This window comes from Lycorma delicatula, chromosome 1, assembly GCF_047948215.1.
Source record: "Lycorma delicatula isolate Av1 chromosome 1, ASM4794821v1, whole genome shotgun sequence".
NCBI classification, from domain to species: Eukaryota; Metazoa; Arthropoda; class Insecta; order Hemiptera; family Fulgoridae; genus Lycorma; species Lycorma delicatula.
The window spans coordinates 348,705,083-348,728,628 of record NC_134455.1 but is presented as its reverse complement, the minus strand read 5'-3'; the positions used below and the strand labels follow the sequence as shown (position 1 = coordinate 348,728,628).

Sequence of the window (23,546 nt, the reverse complement as noted above, 5' to 3'; positions counted from 1 at the left end):
TCTATCATCAGTTTGCAAAACATTGTGCTTATCACAAATTTTTAGTAATAACTTAATTCAGACAAATTTATTTACACCAAAACAGTCTTTATTATTGCTATTTATAAAGTTTTATTAGAATTCTATTAAAAAATAATAAGATACAGCTCCGAGAATATTATCTTTTGATATTCTTCTCATAAATTTAAACTAAATAATAATAAATTTAGCTTGTACTTTGCATCCAAATTATTTTATTAATAAAGAAAAACACAGTTAAAAGTACAGGATGATTATAAATGAAATAGGCACTTTTGATTAAAAAAATGTATTTTTCAAATGAAGATTACTTCCATGGTTTAACAGGAAATATCTTAAGTTTGTACTAATAAGAGTTGTATGTGTGCAACTTGTCACACTAGCTATAAATACAACAGTCCACATATCCCAAACATGTGAAAGCATATCCTCTTTAACACTAACAACAGTGTGTAATATGTTCTTTTGAGTCATCTACATCAACAGGAAGGGGAGAGACAAAAACTTTGCCTTTTATAAAACCCTTAAAATATAATCACAAGCCATTAAATCTGGACTTCTTGGTGGTCAGTGAATCAATGCCATGTTTTCATCAATTGTATAACCAATCTGACATCATGGAAGTTGGCTCAGCCAGATAATTCTGAACCTCTATATATGTGAAAATGAGGAGGGCTCTATCTTGTGCAAGAATAAAGTTCTGTGTCTCCCTCAAGTCGAGGCATTAGCCATTTACTCATGATAAATTCCTCCATTTATGGATCATATGTTTGTGAAAAAAGAATGTCCTTGGACCTTTATATAGGAAATATCACAAAACATTTAATTTGGGCTAATTGCATAAATGTAGCAGTTTTTCTAGCATTTTCTGTTCTCCATATTCATATGGAGAACAGAATATGGAGTCTGTTGTCTTTTCTACTAATGTGAAACTGACACAAATCACAAAAAATTAAGCAGTGAAAAAACCATCTTTGTAATTGATTTTTCATCACAGACGGATTCCCATGTTAATAGTAGTTTACTCCAGTTTGTTCTGAAACATCGCTGCATGATAAATAACAGTACATTTTGGGAGCACAGAAAGCTTTTTTCATAGCAGTAGGTAACTATCTTATAATTTTGGTTGTGTGACAAAATAATCAATATTTACATCAATAATAGTGGTTGCACCAGCTTAAAACCATTGCCTGAAACTGTATTACTTACTACTGCTTTTACATAAAATTTAAATTTATTGTAAACTATCAAAAGTGTCTATTTCATTTGTAAATCTATCTCCTTGAATTTCTGTTACTAAAATTTCTAAAAAAAACGTATTTGCAGTTAAACCAGAGCTGCTATTTCAAGATTTTTTTTCTTTATCAAAACATGTGGAAGAAATTCACAAAATATTGCATTTTGTGAAGGAACACTAACATATAAAATGTTTATATTAAAGAATGAAAAAATATGAACATTTTTTCACACTTAAGTACCCCAGTGAGAAATTAATTTTTTCTAGCAGCATTTTATGAAATAAAACTTTAAACTTCAATTATCAAATTATATTTTTCTGTTAATCTTATTAATTCTACAATATTAACAATTCTACTTTTATGGCTTAAGGCCAAAATTATGAAAAAAAGAATTATTAGTGAAAAAATAAACATAAAAAAGCTGTAACAGATTCTACAGATTAGGGTTATTGTACAGTCAAGTCTCAGGATCAGTTCACATATACAATCCACGTATCAGATCACACCAAGGATGGGCACACTAGATCCAGTTACAAGACCTGATAGAGTCCAATTACTATCTGCAGAACCCAAGATGAGCAAGAAGAGATTAAAGATAAGGAAACAACACAGTGGTTGGTTGGTAAGGAAGTACAATGTTTCATGGAAGAATCATATCTTGAGATAAACAACCTCTTCAAGAAATAGCTCAAAATCCATAATGGAGTGGATATCCACCTTGCCCAAAATCCAGATATTCTTATAACCACTGATATGCTGCTTCCAGGTCAGAAGCATATAAGTGATTACATATCAATGCTGTGATTTTGCGGTAACTAATTTAAATGAATAATGTAACAAAAATTACTTTTCTGCCAAAAAAAATGAATACGGTTGTAAAGGAACAATTTGGCAATCCCTAGAATTTTGGGGTAAGTGGAAATATAAAACACTGTTCAACCAAATATTCAGTGATGGTGAACTGAAAGTTATTCCTACATAACTTTAAAGTACAATACATAAAGAATTAATAATTTAATTAGTTTAGAACCGATCAAACTTAATTACACAAACAAATTACACCAAACAAAAATAAATCCCAAAAATAATTTTATTTTATTTATATATTTGTTACCACAAAAACATTGAAAGTAAAAATAACTATCTTCTTTTAGATTTTTTTTTTCTTTGACTCATTCTTTTTTTCTTTTCTTGCATTTTTCTAGCTTTTAAAATTTGCTCAGGCCTTTTTAAATCTGATTTCACTTTAGCATTCATTTTAGCATTGTGATGGCCCCAGTGAGTATGAGGAGTAGGTCTCTGAGCAGCTGTAAAACAACAAAAAATTGCATATTAATTCTCCTAAGATTACAATTTTCATTAAAAAATCAGAAAGTATTCTTTAAATATATAAAACCACTATTAACACACACAATTGATAGTAAATTCAATATAAGGGCATAAGTCCACTTTTCAAATCTACTGACTCATTATTAGTTCCTATTCCAAGTAATGCATTACTTTTGTCATAAATTAAAACTTACAGTTGTCCATGATCAACTGAATTAAAATCACAGAGGGGTACAAAGAAATGTACTCACTGTTTGCTAGTCCATATTTTGTGAAAAATTTGACTATGTGACAATTTTTGGCACTGAGAGCAGTCATGCTCATGTTCGAAATGACCACTAGCATTCTATATAATGCCGAACTGCAAACTGAACTATGGTATCTGGCGTAATGGCAGCGATTTCTTCACACAGCTCGTCGATTGTTGCTGGGTTTTGTCGATACATGTCATTCTTGACGGTCCCCAGGGGTAGAAGCCCAGAGGTGTCAGATCAGGAGACCGAGATGGGTATACAATAGCACCTCTTTAACCCACCCACCATCCAAGTAGAGTTTTATCGAGGTTCAACCTGACATCTTGATGGTTGTAGGCTGGACTCATCACCATATAGGTTTTGGATGACAGACAAAATCCTTGTCTGAAGCATATCAAGATATGCCTCACCAGTTACAGTACCCTTGAAGAAGAAGGAACCAATCAAACCACACACTGACAGACCACAACACACAGCAACTCCTGGTAGATTCACTGCCCTGTCCACATGAGTGTGAAGATTTTCAGGAGCCCAGTAGACACAACTGTGGCGGTTCACAGTAGTGTTAAGTTTGAATTGCACCGAGTTAGTCCACAAAAACGTCCCTGCAAATTCCTCATCCTTGCCACCCACTTTCATATGTTACCTGGTTCACTGATTTTTGCGGTGATCGGGTGAAATGTTGCAACATCGCAGCACTGATACCAAACTTATAACTATTTGTTGTCGGCCAGATCTTTTCTCGTGTATAGTTTTAACAGTTCCAGCTTTGAATTTATCGTGAATACAGGCAATTGTTCAACAGTGGTGGTGGTGGTCCAAACTCTCTCTGCCACTGCCATTGTACCCCGTGAATGTTCTCGTACTTCAGTACAGCCTTGCATTCAACAAATGATACGCAAACCTCAACCACTGCTGCTACTTGACTGTCGTCTGCTGCATTGGCTAATATGACTGGCTTATTCTACCAACAACCACACACATGCGCGGCATAAATTGCCAGTTCCGCCTACCATGACAAGTTCAATACCTTACACTGCACTACACATTAGATTATTGAGTGTAAGTCTTTTTGTTTATATATTATTTAATTACAAACAGTGAGTATATTTTTTGCCCTCTCTCACTCTGTGTGGGTGTGTGTGTGTGGTAATATATACATATATAACTTTATGAAAATTCAAACTGATGAAAATTTTTTGTACTGTAAGTGCCTTCAATTTTATTGCTGGAATTTATAGTTCTTACTAATGGTAAATGTTTACAATAACATAGGTGTTCAAAAAGTGATGTAACCTTATGGGAAAATGAGCAACACCAATTCATCAACATTCATTATCCATATTATATATATATATATATATAATATATATATATATATATATATATATATATATATATATATATATATATGGCTTTTTGTTCAGATTAGGATGTTTTTTATTTCAAAAATAAAGGAACTCGCTAATAAATAATTCCCCTTGCTTTCTTTCCAAAATTGTCAATATTAAGAATAAAATAAGAAAAATGTCAGATTAATTAAAAAAAAAAAAAAATGTATTGTTATGATATAAATTAACAGGTGATCCAAAAATCACAACCAGAATTTGAAAATGCACCTCCCAGTTGCAGGGAAATTTTTGTTATGTAGTAGGAAACACTTTAGTTTTTTTCTTAATTTGTTCCTTAAATTAAACTGTCAGCCGTACTTGTTCAGTGTATTGTTTGTATAGAGGTAGAATGAGTTTCTTCTAGAGCAACAAGGTTTTATTTTTAGAATATTAAACATAAATGCATTCTTATGTCCAGATACAATAATTATTTCAGAAACTCATGTGCTAAATAAACTAGGTGTAAACACTGGATCGATTGCTTTGTAAAAGAGGTGGGGGTAGAAAATGATACAGATGTTTTCTACTCTTTATATCGATATCATTAAAAACTCTGAAAATTGTCTCCTTGAAAATATTATTAAATTCTCTTTTTATAATTCCTAAAAGAATAGTTTTAGAGCATCACAATCCTTAAAATTATAATCTTAGAAAACCATAGTTGGTCAGCACCAAACAGCAATGCAAGCGACCTTAATCACTTTTATTTATTTTATTTTGTGAAAGGTATGGTTCCATATAAGCTACATTAACACAGCATAAACAAATATGGAGATGTGTAAAAACCATTTGAGTTTAAAGAATTGCCTTTATGTATTGAGAAAATTATGTTCTGTGAAGAAAATTTATTAGACTGATGTTTCTTGACAATATTATAAAACAAACATTATATTTACAACAAAAACCATAATTACTGTTCTTTTACATCAAAGATAGATATTGTTACACACAGGGCCACAGCATATATAGCAGTTGAAACCATCAATTTTTTTAGATTATCTAATTTAAAAAAAATTATTACAGTCCCTTATGTCTCCTAATCTCTATTCCCGAACTTTTTTTCTATGGAGGCATTTAAAAATCAGTGTATAGAAAAACAACATAATTCTCATGCCGATAAAAAGAACTGAAAACCAACATAAAAAAAGAAATTGAAAAATTATAGGACAATGATATGCATAAAAAAGTGAGACAATCGGGGGCAGATGGACATTTTTTATAATTTTTTTTTAAAGTTTAAAAAAAATCTGTTTTAGAATTACACAAAATAAAATCTGTTATATATTATATGTATTTAGGGGAAGTAATTGTATGTACTTTTAGAGTAATAATAAGTGTTCCACTAACATGGATAATAATAGTGCAGGTACTACTAAAATAAATACATAAATAAGATATTGATGCAACAAATTTTACAATTATAGCCTTATTTCTGCAATTCACACTATATGTGAATTTTCAAAACTAATTTGAATCCAATATTAAGTACTATAATCTGATGGATTCACTTTTCTTGCCATAAAAATAAATAAATCTATTCTGAGACTGGTACACAATAATACATTACGTAGATCATGTCAGGGATATATAGATATGCTACTCAAAGGAAAAAAAAGGAGCTGCTAAAGCATTTACCTGGAGGGATTAAGGAAAACTGTCAAAACCTTGATCAAAGAAGCATGACACAATAAAAAAAGATAATTTTAAATAAAAATAAATACAATTAAAATCCATATTAATTATTTAAAATACAAACACATGACATAATGTTAGGCTAAGTACATGAAGACACTAAATATAAAAAAATAATTTACAATTCAGAAGCCATTAATGAGATTTATTCGAGCACATTATTTATGTACATGTTTAATGGATTACAAAAAATTCAAAACTGAACTGTTTCTGTAAAAGATAATTGTTTAATTGTATTTTAAATAAATTAATGAAAGACTTTTTTAAATGGTTTGGTATTTATTACAAATGGTGATGAAAGCATAATAAGGCCCTTTCTTGTAAGCTCAAGTATTATGTAGAATTACAAATAAATAATTCTGTTACCTAGTTTGGTGGAGGTGGATATTGTTATTTTTTAAAGAGTAAATGACCATTCTTTTTAGCAAAGATTGAAAATTGCAGGACCAGGTGCAAGAAGTGAGGACCTTTACAAGCCTATTCTTATCAAAAAAGATGAAATTTCAACAGCCAGTTTATGACTGGTATGACTTGGTGATTGGTTTGTAAAGGGTATGGCTTTAATTTTACGAAGCTCTCTGATATCAAACAGACAAATTTTTTTTCATCAGTAAAAAATGTGGAACTAAATATAGTGTTTAGTGAAATTGCAGAAAATTTAAAATAGAATCATTTTTATCTATGCAATTTAAAATCTAGAAAATGCCTGTCTAAACAACTTTTTTAAAAATCATACTGAAAATTAATATAGGTGTTCAAAACACCTGTATTACGGTTGCATTTAAGTGATGCAACCTTTTGGGAAAATGAGTTATAATAGTTGTTGAATGTGGCCTCCATCATTATGCGATTCACATAACTGAATACGACATTGCGTGCTCTTAAACACATGTTGTAACATTTGTTGAGGAATTGCATTGACACATCATTCAATTTAGCTCTGCAATTCAGGAATGGTGTGATGATACGTTTTATAAGCAACATCCTTAAGGTATCTCCAAAACAAAAAGTCAGGAAACTGAGGGGGTCACAACCTCTTCAAAATTAATTGTCCAAGAAAACACTGATCCAAGAGTCATAGTGTTGCTGGCTGTATGAGGCGTAGCATCCTGCTGAAACCACATACACTCTAGCCAGACTGCAGGTACAGTGCTTACAAATATTTGCACCATCTGTATGTAGCGCTTACTGTTTATTGTGCCATGAAAGATCATAAAAATTCACCTACATGACACAGCACATCAAACACCCACTTTTTGTCCATGCAACTGATGTGAATTTTCTGTACATCAAATGCATAAATTCCGTGCATTCACATAACCATCAAGGTGGAACCATGTTTTGTCTCCCAAGACCAAAGCCAGTCATCGAGTTCTTCTCCATCTGGCGTTACAGATGTCATGAACCACTGACAGGAATCTAAATGTTTTTCAGTGTCTGCAGATAACAATTCATGAACTACACACAAATTCTGTACAGATGCATCTTTAAACACTTGCGCAATGTCGTATGGGCACTACCAACATAGAGACTAGACTGGCCAGATATGCAACGGACAGACTTCTTGGGACCTACAGAATATGCAGCTTACATGTCGATCAACTTTTCAGGTATTAGCACTTTCAGTCGACCATTTTTGGCTGCGTCTGCCACATTCACTGTCTCTTGAAACTTGTCAAACAGCCATTTAATAAGGGCTTGTTTGGTGCAAGTACACCATACTTTTCTGTGAAGGCATTCTGGATCTAGACATAACTGGCACATCTAATGTATTGGGAGACAATGAATTTTTTCTCAATTAAACATGAATCAAAAGAAGGAAACATTCTTCCATAAGATTGTGTCACTGTTTGAATGCTATATTTGCATGAACAATAATGCTAATAAATTAGAAAACAAGAAAAAAGAATTAGGCGAAAAAGTAAGTATTACTTAAACAAGATGAATAAATAAGTTTCACAGATTAACTTACTTTTTGCTCTGGAATTTTCATCATCAGATTGTTCCGATTCTTCATCTGCATCTGCTTTTGTTTTTGCAACCCACTGATCATATCTGCCAGATCTAAACGAGGCTGGAATCCAAGCACCTGATTCAGATTTTATTTTCCCTTCTTTACTGTTATTATTAACACCTACCATTTTCTTTTTCTTTTTATCCCAAATCATTCTTGCTCTTCCTTTCTTGCTTAGAGCATCTTTAGTATCACCGGTTAAATCAAGAACAGCTTTGGATGCTTCTTGATTAAAATTATTTACAGCTAACCTAAATTATAACATATAAAGAGCATTAAAACTGTTCACAGTGCTAGAAATTTACTATTTCAAATTTTAACAAAAGAAAAGCTAAGTAAAAATCTTCAGTTATATTAAAAAATATTGATATTTATTAAATAAAAAGGGAATATATTAGTTCTAATTAAATTTTATTGTAATTTTTACATCAATCGATGCTTTTACGGGTTGTGACAATACTGTTTTCAGATGTCGCAAAAATATTGAAACTCCCTTAGTTTAAGAAAAATGTACTGAAAGAATCATTTATACTGGTATACAAAGATTTCATAGCAATTATACAGGAAATTTATTTCTTATCTAATAGCTATAAAAGAAGCCAAATTTAGGTCCAAGATGTTTATTGGATAAATGCAGTATGTCACCTTACTGTTGGTGTGAAAATTTCTTTATAAATGAATTATTTTCTTTTTTATGTTAAACATTTTTTTTTCAAGGTAACAACAACCTCACTAGATTAAAATATTCTACAATATTATCTACCGCTTATATTTACTGTTGATAGAATTCTGCTATGGTACTTTCAACTATAAATACAATAATAATTTTTCACAAATTTATATTTTATTCATAAACATAATACTACAATAAGTAGGGCAACTCAACAATGCAGATTAGTGCATATTTTACATGTGACATAAAGTATAAACATGTGACATTTGCTCATAAAGTACGGATTATATAAATAAAAAATTATTATAAAAATTTTAAAAATGACAGAACTTTGGTAGAAAGTGACGACAGCCACTGGTCACATTCCATTTAGTATACCCTGATAAACTCTAAACAAGCTGAAATACTGATTTTTATTGAAAAAGTATAGAATTTCAAAATAAAAGATCATCTTTATGATACTGTTCACTGCAAAAGACAAAAGCATTAAACATTTTAGGATTGTAAACGCCCTCATAACAATGCTGAAACTAACGTTGGTAGTTGTTCAGAATATTTTGCTTAAAAATGTGTTAACCCAAATTTATTAAGCACACTGTCCTTGAAATATGGATCCTTACGATTTTTAGTTATTTCCTAATCTTAAGATACTACTTGAAGGGTTATGATTTCTGTCCTGAAATTTATTTATTTAAAGCCCTCTATAAATTGTGGAAATAATATTCTATCAGCTATAAACAAATACTAAGATACCACATATACAAGGTCTGAATGACATTTTACCTGGTTATATTTTTAAAATTTTAATTTCAAATATTACATACAAAAGCTGTTCAACAACTTCTCAACCTGAATAAAAAAATAAACACAGAATTTTTCAATTTTTTTTTTCTTGCAATATGATACATTGTTATTTGTCCAACTCTGCTAAATAAGTGGTTGTCTCAGCTTTGACCTCATAATTTGAAAAGAACCTTTGTCCAGCGTGCCATTTTTTCAGGTTTGGGAAGAGGAAGTAATCGCTGGGAGCCAGATCCAGCAAATACAGCACATGTGGATGCACTTTGAAGTGTAGGTTACGGAATTTTGCAGCAACAACCCAAGACATGTGTGCAGGTGCATTACCAAAGTGAATGAGGATTTTTGTTTTGGCCAGATGTGAATGTTTATTTTGAATAACACATTTCAATTAGTCCTGTAGAGAAGCATAATACTTCACAGTGATGGACCTGCTTTTTTTCAGGTAGTCTATGAGTATCACATCATAAGAATCCCCTAAAAAAATAGCTATGACTTTTCCTGCAGATGAATCAATTTCACTTTCTTTGGTGGACTTTCACCTGCTTCCAGGCACTGTTTGGTCTCTGGCGTATAATGGTGAATACATATTTAATCTACTGATAATTAACTTCAAAGAACTTCAACAGACTCATTTTTAAATAAATCTAAATATATCTGAAAAGTAGTCAAATGTGTTTTTGGTAGACTGTTAACAAACCAACACCCACTGAGCAGAAAGCTTTTTCATATCCAAATCATTGAACAAAGGTCCAATCATTCCAATGGAAGCTTCCTGAAGAGCCAAAACAATAAAAAGAGATGCAAAGTTTAGTCAACTGTTAAAGTTCTACTTACTGTGACTTTTTATTACAATGGCATTGTCCATTATGAATTTTCAACACACGGTTGTACATTCAACAAACAATATTACTCTTAGCAGAACAATTTACATGAGACAATACAAAGAAGATGACTATAAATACGAGCAAGCTGTTCTTGAAATTTGCACTATAATAAAGCTCCACTATTAATTCATGATTATTTAATTAAAAATAATATCATACTGATGCTGCAGCCTCATTCCCAGACATGGCCATCAGTGACTTTTTCTTGTTTCCACTGATTAAGAGAAGATTAAAAGGACAATTTGTGATGATGATGATGATGATAGATGATATAAAGAAAAAAATGCTAAGTAAACTTAAGATTATACCAAAAACCTTTCTACAAACATTTTAAAGACTGGAAGAAATGATGATAAAATATTTTGCATCTCTGGAGAACTTCTTTGAAGAGGACAGTATGAATATATAAGAATAAGTAAATTTTTTTGGATAAAAATTTTAATTCTCATTATTTCTTGTTCACATCGATTATAGCTTATACAGATAGAATAAAATATCAGAAATTTTGTTGCTTACCCTAATTCTGTATGCATATCTACTGGCTTATAAGGAATATAATTTTCATCTCTAACGATTCGTTTCTTCTCAGGCTGCAAAGAGTCATCTATTGTATTCATTTTTCTCTTTTTATCAGTAACAATGCTACTAAATGTTGATGTAATATCATCTGAATTGCAACTTTCTAACGACACAGTAGGTCTGCGAGATAAAGCTATAAAGAAGAATTATTAACAATCAACAGTGAAAAAATAGGTGAACATATCTTTATTGATATTAATTTCATTTGCTTACCAGGATTATATGCAAATATAAAAGCCTAAATCTTTAGTTATACCTTAATTTTAATAGTGTGTTTTAGTGTTTATAGCATTAAAAACTAATGTCCGTATGATGAAATTATGCAATAATCCATCAAAGAGAAAATTCAAAATATATTTATTAGCTTCAATAACCAACAATACCAATTGTTATAATTACAAAATAACTATGGTTTCTATCGTTTTTGTTTCCCCCCCCCCTCACAGCTGAAGGATCATGTTCCAACTTTCATTTGGCTCTTTTTCTCTACTAACGGTTTCCCATTTTTTTTCATTCTTTCTTATTGTTTTTCTCTTCTTTCATGTATCCACTTTGCTCATCTTTGGTATATATATATATATAAATACAAATTCTTTTATTGTCCATGTCTTCCTCTGTACTAATTCATTAAATACAAAAACAAAATTCAGCACAATCCACCACAGTACAGAATCAAACAAGATTTCTAACCTTATTTTATTTTTATTTTTTCATTTATACACTGATAGTGCTTTTGAAGAATTCTTCATTATCAGTTGGTTAAAATTTATTTTTTTATTTTTTGAATTTTTAAAAAAATTTCAAATCTCACATTAAAATATTGTTTGTTACAAATATAATATATATATAAAAAATTGTAAAAATAAAAAATTAATTTAAACCAATTGATGATGAGGAATTCCTCAAAAGTGCTATTGGTGTGAAAATGAAAAAAGAAAAATAATAAGATAAGGTAAGAAATCTTACTTGATTCTGTACTGTGGTGGATTATGCTGAATTTTTTTTTTTACTTTTAATTAATTAGTACAGAGGAAGATATGGACAATAAAAAAATTGGTTTTATTAAATTAATATATATAACTTTGTGAAAATTATTGTTTGATGAAATTTATTATCATTCCAGTTGCTATTGAATTATGTTCAAGTTTTGTGGTTACTGGGGTTTATATTTCTAAATTTTTATTTTTTATTTATTTTTTTGTTTTTGTTTGATGTAACTTTGGAATTTTGTACCAACTGATGATGCAGAATTCCACAAAAGTCAACTTTTGGTATTAGTTTTTTAGGTTCTGTTCTGTGTTTGATAGTTTTATATATATACTTCTGGATCTGAAAATGGATATCAAAGATAAGGTGACTAATTGGAAAGCTTAGCAATTATAAATAGTAATTTATCCATTTATAACAACATAATAAATAAATCTGTGGAACTGAGTGTTGTTTATTTTCTACTAATACCAAATCTTTCATTTATCGAAGTATCTAGGTGTAAATGAGTGTATATTCCGAACTTTTTTTCTTTCTCAATAATTTTAAAAGTAGCCTGCAGGTCTTACGTGATGGTGGGGCTTTTGTGGATAAATATGGTATTCTAAAAAGAACGCTGGTAAAATAGTAAATCTAAATATAGATACTGTATTTAGTTCTACAATAAGCAGAAATACCAGGTAATAATACTAAAAATAACAGATGTTTCAAAAAAGACAAAACCCCTTTGTTTGACGATGTGAATTTATTACAAAAATATTATTAACAAAATACTTATACAACAATATTCAAATTACGTTTAATAACTTTATAACAGATGTTCAAAATGATTCCTTGTGATCCCAATGCAGGTTCATATATGTTTCATAACATTTGCAGCCACTTTTTGTAATGTTGCTCAGTAATGTTTGAAATCTCACTTTCAATGTTAGCCTTCAATTCATCAAGTGTATGAGGATTATTTTTAAAAACTACACTTTTTAAATACCCCCCAAAGGAAAATGTCTGCTGGTTTAAGATCTGGGGATGTTGGACACCACTACCCTTTTGATATAAAACAATGGCCAAAATATTTCTACAACATATCCAGAGTTTGATTAGCAGTATGACACGTGTTATCCTGCTGAAATCAACATTCTCATCTGGGATAGTCCACATCGTTTACGATTTGTCAAAAAATAAAGGCCCTATTACACGAACACTGGGAGATCACACACCAATTTTACATACATGTAATGGTCGTTCATGAAACGCATGAAATTTTCAGCGCTCCATATTTGGCACTTTTGGCTGTCAATGTAGCCATCTGAGTGAAACCATGTCTCATCGCCAAAATAAATATGATCCAAAATTTCAATACCGTTGTCATCAACAGGAGAACAAAACTGATGACAATACTTTAAATGTTTTCCGTGGTCTACTTCTTTCAGTTCTTGAATGATTCTGATATGATAAGCATCTATAGCCTTCAAAGCTGTAGATAGTGAAAGCCCAGCCTGTGAAGATAACTTCCTAAGTGATTTTCTGGGTGAGTGAGTCAATGTTCTTTCACATCCTCCAGAACTTCTACTGTTAACAGTGACGGTCAACCTGTGATTTTTCAATTATGTACACTCCCTGTCTCATGAAATTTCTTAATCGAACAAGATATTGTCAACTTAATGGAAACTGAAGAATTGGGAAATTTTATGCAAAGATTTATACACGCAATAAGTCCCAATAAACACATGTTTGTCCTAGGAAAACAACATAGTTAACATTATAGAGAACAAAATTCATCCTGGTGTAACACTAGTGCATAAGAAGGCCATTTCAACTGTTACAATCTGCTAACCTTGAGTACTGTGTTGCCAATTGACATGTAAGGAGAAATAAAATTTACCTATGAATCATAGGCAGTGCATAATTACCTTCTTAATCTTAGGGTTGCATCCTTTTTGAAACAAATGCTATTTACATCACTGTAGATAAAAGCAGCAATATTTACCAGATTATTTATATTACATATACAATTAACAGTGTAAACATAATTTTAAATATGTCAACAAAAATACCTTTAGTTTCCATTATTTTATCATTAACCTTTTCATGATATTTAAGAATTTTTAAATTATGCTTGTTTCTTTTAATCTTCATTACATTATATACTTCTGATGTCGATGGTTGTCCTACTTCAAATATAGTCTGTTAAAAATGATAAAAACAAACTCAAATAATAATAATAATAATAATAATAATAATAATAATAAAAGCTACAATATTTAAAGAAAAACATTTAGCAATTAGTCCTCCACTGAAATACACAACTGTTTTAAAACAAAGTGTTTTGTCGAATTGATAATAGAAGTGCTATATCACTTAGTTATTCTAGAATATAACGAAATAATTGACCCATTTGTAAAGACACACACAGAACAGTGAACGCTGCCTGACTGTTTTCTAACTGACAAGATGGGTGGAGAAGATGACTACCCAACCAGTTCTAAAGTTCCCAGTTGTTAATTGATTTCATTGTTATAGGTTTGTCACATCATTCAGCAGTTTTTATTGTCTGTTAATTTTTTGGTTTATATTTTTAAATTAATTGCAGAATATCTATTTTTGTTAATTTAATCCAGGAACAACAGTTTTGTGTTAATTTTAAATAGCAACTAGAATAATTAAAAAATGGGAAAAATGAACAATAATGATAACATAAGTATTTTTACTTCAGTCACACATTAATATATTTTTCCTGAATTTTAACCCACCTTCTTTCCTTTCATGATCAGACTGGCATAATTACCCGTTGACATATTAAATGTAATTAGAAATGATAAATGTGTCACTGCTATTAAAGACTGACTTGAACATTTTCATCTAAACAACATACATACAGCTATGTACGTATGTGTTAGTTAGTTCAATGGTTCATTTGAGATAAGTTATATAAATATACGTATGGGATTGGGAAGAAATTTTCTTCATATGGCTTTAGAATTCCATAACTCTACTAATATATTCTAATTACATTTGGGTCCTTTTGAAGGGGGAAATATCACTGAATTTTTACAAAGGTTATTATTATATTAGTTTATTTATTTAAAAGTTATTGCTTCTTGCAACTTAATGAAAAAAAGGAAGAAATAAGATACATTTTCAAATTTTATAACAAAAAAGGAAAGAAGTTGACTTCAAGCTGCTAAAAAGATTTTTCAAGTCTCAGTATGTTTGGCACAAAACTGATTCAAGCATTTTCAATCTGTGAATGTTGATATCAATGCACTGAATGACCAATGACTAAAAGAGTAGTTAAAAACCATGAAAAGAATTGAGCAAGACTGACACATTAGCAACAAACTAAACACTGATCAAAAAGTTTTAAATCATTTGAAGAAAGCTGATACAAAAAAATCTCTATGTTTGAGTGCCACATGGTTTACAACGATTTAATGGATTGAATTGCTAAAACGTAACAAAAGTAAACCGTTTTTGAAGCACCTCATTACAGGTGATGAAAAATAAATTTCATATGACAATAATGTTTGAGAGATCGTGGTCGAAGCAAAATGAAGTTCTGCAAATGGTAGCAAAGCAAAGACTGACACCAAGAAAAGTAAAGTTGTGCGTATGCAAGGAAGGAAAATGTTTACTATGAGCTGCTGCTCCATCCACCAACCGGTCAGATGATTAATTCTACTAACACTCTACTGTCAACAACCAGAAAGATTACACTGGCAATCAAGAAAAACCAGCTAGAACTGATTGATAGTAAAAGTGTCCTTTTTCCATCACAAATGCCAGACTCCACATATCTTTGGTGACCAGTTAAAAATTAAATAACATGGCCTGGACGTTTTGATACATCCACAATATAGTCCTCACCTTCCACTGTCAGACTACCATTTATTTCAGGGCTCTTAATGGTATAAAGCGGCTTCAAAAGACGCCAGTGAAAATGACCTGTGAAAATGTTTTATCCAGAAAACACTGAAGTTCTACAATGACGGAATTACAATTTTACCTCAAAAATGACAAAATGTGACTGATTAAAATTGAATACATCTAGTTTAATAATAAACTTCATTTGAAACATAAAAAAAAAACCTTGCTTTATTTTTGCATTAAAATATGAAAAACCTTTTTTCCAACTCTTATTAGTATTATCTTTTACGACCGCATAGAATCACTAGTCAGTCGATTATCCAAGTCACTTCAATGAGACTGTTTGGGCCTTGTGTTCATCTGTACTTTTTCCTACATTCTGATCTTTGTGCCCTTTCTAGTGTTGAAAATGTTTGTGTTATGATTTTTGCTTGTGAATATATGAAGCGAGTTTTTTGTTCTTGATTTTCTAGTTTAATTTTATCTTATCTGTGGTATCTTCTGATGTAAGGCCAATTTCCTTCAGATCCTCTCTTACTTCTCTGATTCATCTGCATCCTGTCTTGGTGTTTTTCGAGTCAAGATTGTACTACACCAGCCGTCTCAGAAGTATCAAGTCTTGTATCCTCATGATGTGTCCAAAGCCTCTAATGCATGGTATCAGTGATGGGTTCTAACTCTTTGCACACAACTTTGTTGGGCACAATCCACCATTGCACATCTCTCTGGTACTTTTTTATCGATGCAGGCTCTTCCAATTCTTTTGATTTTCTGGAGTCTGTCTTAGATTGTTTGTTCAAGTGGAAGAGTGTTTCAGCTGCATAAGTGGCTTCTGGTTTTATAACTGTGTTGTAGTGTACTTGCGTTTATCGATTAGGCATTTTTTATTGTAAGTGTACCAGGTTAATTTTTGAGCTTTAGCTAGTATGTTTCTTCTTATTTGGATCAAGGTTTTTTTCAATTAGGTTGTTTGTTATTATTTCTTTGAGGTATTTAAATTGGATTACTATTTTGATTTTATTACCATTTATGTTTACTTCTTTTAATCCCAGCTTAATCCCAGCATATATCAAATTATTAAAAATTATAAGGAAATTGGAAATTAAAAGGAGATTTTTCTTCCAAAGGTCCTTTCAATATTAAAAACATCTTCTTTAATGTTAGTTAATAGCACTCACTTTAATTTAAAAAATGGAGATAAACTCTTTAGTATGCAAGTAATAATATATTCAGTCTCTGCTGTGATTGTTCACATAATACATCTTATTATAAGTATTTTTTAAATAATAAGTTAATGATTTTTTTGCATAATAAATTTTTTTTCATCAAAATTTGGTGCGTTTATAAATTTCATATTGTCAAAGATACTGAAATCTTAATTTTTATATGCAAAATACAAAATTTGCATGTTGTAGTTTATGTCTTTGTGCAGCTTCTACAACTAGTACCTACAAAAAGTTTATAAACGTTGATTCCATTGTTACATGTAATCCTAAATGTATTCTTTGTTATATGCATTAAAATAAGCATTCAGTCTGTTCCTATACGACATCATTTCTGTTGTGATTAATGTGTCACTTTCAAAACAAGAAATATACAAGGTTTGATCAAAAAGTAACAAAGATTTTTAATTTTCAACAAAAGTATTTCTTCAATTGTCAATGTTTATCCCATCCCCTTCAAAACAGTCCCTGTGTGATGTTAAACATTTATGCCAATGTACCTTCCAGTTTCCAGTCCAAAACACAGGTGAAACACCTCTTTTGGTATTGCCTTAAGTTCAGCTATTGATTTTGCCTTTATCTCATCTATTGTTGAAAGATATTATTCCTTAAGTATTCTTTTAAATTTGGTAAATAAGAAAAAGGCACAAGGAATAATGTCTGGAGAATAGGGTGGTTATGGCATAACAACAATATTATGCTTTGCTGAAAACTGTTGAATAAGTAAAGTGGTAAGTGCCAATGCATTGTCATGGTGCAAAATACACGCATTGTCTTTCCTAAGTTCAAGTTGTTTTCTCTGAATCGCTTCATGTAAATAAAACTTCTAGGTAGTACTCCTTCTTGAGTGTATGACCTTGCAGTAGGAATTCAGAAAAAATTCAAAAAATAACAGTTTTTTAAAAATGAACCCGATGACTCGCCTCTAGAAGAAAATTCTCTATTGAAGAGAATCTTCCTAGTACGAGTACAAGCCCGAACGATACGAGGCCAGATGACGTTCTGGATTCTTCAGCAGACACCGAGACACTCGCAAACGATCTGCAAATTCCTAACCGTGGTAACGACGTTGGCCTGTGGCAAAAATTGTCAGAAATTGATATCGATTATTGGATTCGTAAAGGTCCCAGACCTTGTTTACTCTCCGCAAACAAGCAATGTTTATTGTTTAGTCCAGGCATTACTCGTTTCAGCGCTGGTGGGTTTTCTGACTGGCGAAATTGTCACGACGTGCAAAGACACGAGGAAATCAAAAACATAGGATGCACAACTGACGTTTTTAATTAGGCAAAGACAGCAAAACGTTTCACGTAATCTAACCCAACAATTATATAAGGAATGAGAATACTGGGTAGAAGTTTTGAAGCGGGTTCTTGCAGTAATTCGAACTATACCGCAGTAAGGTATAGCTTTCAGAGAAACAAATGAAAGGTTCGGAGAATCACGGTGGCAATTTCATTAGCTTACTCGAACTTGTAGCACAATTTGATCCGTTTTTAAAAAATCATATCGATAAGTATGGCAATTGTGGCAGTGGTAATACATCTTATTTATCCAAGACAACTTACGATGAATTAATTCATTTAATGACGAATAAACTTCGGAAATCGATTTTCAATGATATAGTTAAACCGGGGTACTTTAGTATTTCAGTTGATTCCACGCCAGACATACCCCACTTTGATCAGTTGACTATTATCGTGCGTTACGTGTGTTCTGAAATTGGTCAACCTGTAGAGTTTTTTGACTTTTCTTGAAATAGAGAGCCACACGGGCAGGTACTTAGCGGAAACTACATTAAATTATTTAGTAAAAGGTGGACTCAATTTTGATTTGTGTAGAAGGCAGTCTAACGATAACACGTCAAACATGAGTGGAATTTATAATGGGATGCAAGCAGCATTTTTAGAAGAAAACCCTTTGGCAATTTTCATATCTTGTTCTGGACACTCCTTGAATTTAGTTGGACAAACGTCCGTTGCTTTGTGTTTAGAAGCGGTAAACTTTTTCGGAATCCCGCAAGCAATTTATGTGTTTTATGTAGCTTCGACAAAAAGATGGTCTTTTCTCGAAAACATTTTAGGCCCAAATGCTTTGAGCTTAAAAAAATTATCGCAAACTAGCTGGAATGCACACTCAAAATCGGTATCTGCGATACCTCAAAACTATGATAAAATAGCTAATACTTTCCAAGCAATTGTGAAAGATTTTTCTTTCGATGGCCATACGCGCAACGAAGCGTCAAATTTATTGAAAAGTATGGAAACGTTAGAATTTGTTTTCATGATGCGATTTTGGCAATCCGTCCTTCAGGAATTTGAGAAAGTATCGGTTACTTTACAAAATCCATCCATTTCACTTGAAACATGCGCCAATTTGTACACTGTACTAATTTCATATGTTCAGAACTTCCGAGACAAATTTTCCGAAATTGAAGCTGAAGCAAAAAAAATTGTTCCTGGTGCCGAATATAAGTCGGCCACGCAAAGAAGAAGACGTCGCAGAACGCAATGTAACGATGGGCCCGCCTCTGATGCTCTTGAAAATTTATCTCCGAGTGATTCATTTCAAATAAAATCATTTATCGTCATGATCGACTCTCTGTCAACTAACTTGAAACAACGCGCATTGGCATATACAAACATCGCGGATAAATGTTCATTTCTTGTCAATCTTAACGCGTAGAACGATGATATTACATAAAGTATTGAAAAATTGATCGCCGACTATCGAAATTATGTTAATATGAACATTGTAAGTGAAATTGAACATTTTCACACCTACGTAAAACAGGTACACGGAAACGAACCCACTGAAACGTTTTTAGATCTGTATGACATCATTTTCAAAGATGAGTTGTTTTCAGCTTTTCCTAATGTAGAGTGTCTCGTGAAACTTTTTTTAACTCTGCCAATAACTAATTGTTCCGAAGAAAGGTCATTTAGTGCTTTAAAACGACTGAAAAACTACTTGTGATCATCTAAAATCATCAAAAATTAACATGTACATCACTGTAGTACTACCAATACACAGAAAAAAATCTAATGTGGAAATCACATGACTTCCTCATACGCCTATTAAATTACCATATACACATTTTTTTTTAAATGAAAAGTATATAAAATTTTATTTCATTAATAACTTCTGATATTTCTTCATATTTTTTTTTTTTTATTGAATTATTATTTATTGTAAAAGTTTTTATAATCAGAGGTTAATAATTATTAATAAATCAATATATCTAAATTTAAAAAAAAGGAAAAAAAAGAAGATGTCTGATTCAAATCGATGTGCCTTCCCCTTATAAGACCCAAATATTTCATTAATTAAAATTTTATTTGGTTATAACTCTGGAACCAATGAAAATAAGTACCACTTATGATCTATCGTTGAAAAGCTCTAAATGATCTATCATTAAAAGCTCTTATTACTGCAGTTCAGAAAAAGTTAAAAATTCAAATGTTTTTGATTCTGGGCTTTTTTTGACACTTTTGGTCTAGTCAATTGCAATCAAAAGGAGAGGTGCACAACTAAATGTTACAACAGTCCTAAATCCAAAATTTTAACATCCTACGGCTAATCGTTTTTGAGTTATCTACATACATATGTAGATGTCACATTGAAACTAGTCAATTAGATTATTCAGGAACGGTCAAAATGAATATTTAGTTGAAATCTGAAAACTGAAATTTTTTGCAATCACAATACTTCCTTTACTTCGTACAAGGAAGTAAAACTTTAACTCAACTGACAAGATACAGTGCGCACAATTAAAAAATTCTTGTTACTATTTGATCAGACCTTGAATACACGATCGTATAACAAACAAAAAAAGCACGTTCAAAACCATTAAGGAATTGTTATCATCAACAATAATAGAATAATAAAAATCACACCAGTTTCTTTTAATATATGAACGCTTTTGTAGCGATTACTACTATATCAGATATAATTATAAAAACCTTTTTGTTAAAAAAATTAAAATAGAAAAGAAGTTTGTTTCATCTTCTAGTTCAATAAATTAAATGAATAATATTTCCATGTCTTCTATATTAATGAATTTATTACTTAGTAATACATTTTTATTAATATTAGGAATAAATAATAACAAACTTAAAACGCAATCTCTTGAAAAAATCCATATAATAAAAAATAATAAACTATAAATGAATGATTAAATTTTGAAGATAATGAATGGTTTAAACAAATGATAAAATTTATTTAATATAAGATTATCTAGTAGTATAAAGTTGTTATCAATAATTTTTCATTATTCATTTAACTGCCATTTAATTAATTGAACTAGAAGATGAAACAGACTTCTTTTCTATTTTCATTTTTTAACAAAAAGGTTTTTAAAATAATATCTGATGTAGTACTGATCAATACGAAAACGCTTGTATATTAAAAGAAACAAAGAAGCAATAAGCCTATACTGCTATGAAGTTCAATTGCAAATCATTAACACAGCTACGGGATATACAAATTAAAACTACAGTGATCATGTATCAGATAGTTAGTTGGACACGCATTCATTCACAGGTATTTATAATACATACCAGTACTATACATAACAGAATTAAGTTTTGCAAATAACTTTAGAGTAACATATTGAATTAAATAAGTTACTGTTACTGATTATAAAAACCATCACAAATACAAACTACAAAATACAAATTTTACATACAATTCAAAAAGAAAGACTAGTAAAACAGATGATGTCTTGCTGGCTAGGCTATTTAAAATTGAAACCAAGAAAAAAAACATAATAAGGAAAGAAAATTCATGACTCAATTATGTAACAAAGGTTCTTAAACAACTTTGGAAATCACGACAACATTGAAAAAGCAGGTCCTAACAGAAAATATGAAGAAATGGAGACTACAATGAGCTAAGAGATATGCAAATTGACTTTCTAAGATGATCTCTGATATAAACTCATTTCATTATGGAAATGAAATGACCACAGTGGTTCCAAGGAACAATGGAGGAACTGTTTCTCCCACACACATTGATCGTCAGTAAAACATTCATTAAAAAAGTAACATTTTGGAGATGATTTTCTATTGAAGGACCTCCCGTTGTCTTTTCCTCAAACATTAATGAAGTTAAAAATGTAAATTTTTTGGCTTCTAATAGAAAAAAGTTTCAGAGTTCTGCTTCTTATGGATAGCAAAAACTAAGTGTCATTCTTTAAAAGTAGCAATAAAATGAATTAGTGACAATAATATCTGTTTGTTAGACCTGTCAGGAAACTGATAATTTATGGGGGGGAGGACCATTTCAGAGGGAAACGAGGAAGCTAGACTGTACAACAAAGAAAAAAATGATCATCAATGCAACCCATATATGATTTCAAGATGAAAAATTTAAAAGAAAACAATGTAAAACTAGTTCAATCTACACCAAAAAGAGTATCACTTCTTTATCACAAAGAAGTGATAAAATATAAAGGTGGACAGACATATTTTATGCTATAAAATTACACAGCTCTAATTCATGTAAGTAAAATATAAAAATTATCTGTAATTTAAAACTGTTTCCAATAATACACACAACAATTATTCAGTTATACACTAATAGAGTTTACTAACCTCTTAAAAAGATGTAGCACTAACAATAGTGCTACTGGTAACTCCATGAAAAATATACTAATAATTAGCTTTGAAAAATCCAGAGGAAAACAGTTTCCGTAAAATTAAAAAATGACCGTTTAACAATTTTGTCACAATGTTCAAAACATATACAAACTACAACACAAACTTTTGTGGATGTACATGAAGTAACATGCAACTATTTTTTGAAGAATAGTTGCATGTAACTGAAAGTAGAGTAGTAATTAAATTATAATACTTCAGATTTGTGAAATGTTCACATAGTGTTAGCAAAAACTTCACTTTCTTAAGACTTACATTTCACGCACACATTACAGCAATGATGAGCATAGTTTTCATTCATAATGGATAACATTGAATTAATAGGTTGTGTAGTTTACATAACTCTTGTAATAAATTACTTCAAACTTTAAAGCCTAAATATTAGTGAACACTGGATTACAATAATTTTTATTTTTTAAATATTTTTATCATTTTCTATTATTTAACATTTTCATTGATTCTTACAAAAAAAAAAAAAACTTACCATTATTTTTCAAAATAAGTTGTCTCTTTTCATTAGCACATGAAACAATTACAACTAATGTGATTTACAGTCATGTTAAAATATTTTTTTTTCTGTTTAACCTCCAGATCCACCATAAGGTATTACTTCGGAGGATGAATGAGGATGATAGGTATGAATGTGACCGTTTCTGAGATGTGTGGTTAATTGAAACCCGACCACCAAGGTACACCAGTTACCACGATTTAGTATTGAAATCCATATAAAAGTAAATGCCTTCACTAAGATTTGATCCTTAGAACTCAGACTTCAAAATTAGCTGATTTGCGATGACGAATTTACCACTAGACCAAATCGGTGGGTCATGTTAAAATAATACAAGACTTTTAGTGTCCAGCTTCATGTATGGTATTTTATCAGATGATTCTGTGTTATACTGATGGGCAAAAAACACAGCATTAATTTAAACCAGATGTGGC

At 30.9% G+C, this 23,546-nt stretch overlaps 1 protein-coding gene across 2 annotated transcripts in view; it reads right to left on the bottom strand.

Moving 5' to 3' along the window:
- Nucleotides 1-2,328: 2,328 nt before the first annotated feature.
- LOC142334448 (ATP-dependent RNA helicase DDX54) overlaps nucleotides 2,329-23,546 on the bottom strand; it is a 69,604-nt gene continuing 48,386 nt past the window's right edge. For both annotated transcript variants that reach the window (XM_075382464.1, XM_075382463.1), the window contains exons 10-13: nucleotides 13,915-14,044; nucleotides 10,811-11,006; nucleotides 7,895-8,187; nucleotides 2,329-2,563 (exon numbers count right to left, since the gene is read on the bottom strand). In XM_075382464.1, the coding sequence (XP_075238579.1) occupies nucleotides 2,397-2,563; nucleotides 7,895-8,187; nucleotides 10,811-11,006; nucleotides 13,915-14,044 (786 nt within the window). In that variant the 3' untranslated portion in view covers nucleotides 2,329-2,396. The remainder of the gene's footprint in view (nucleotides 2,564-7,894; nucleotides 8,188-10,810; nucleotides 11,007-13,914; nucleotides 14,045-23,546) is intronic.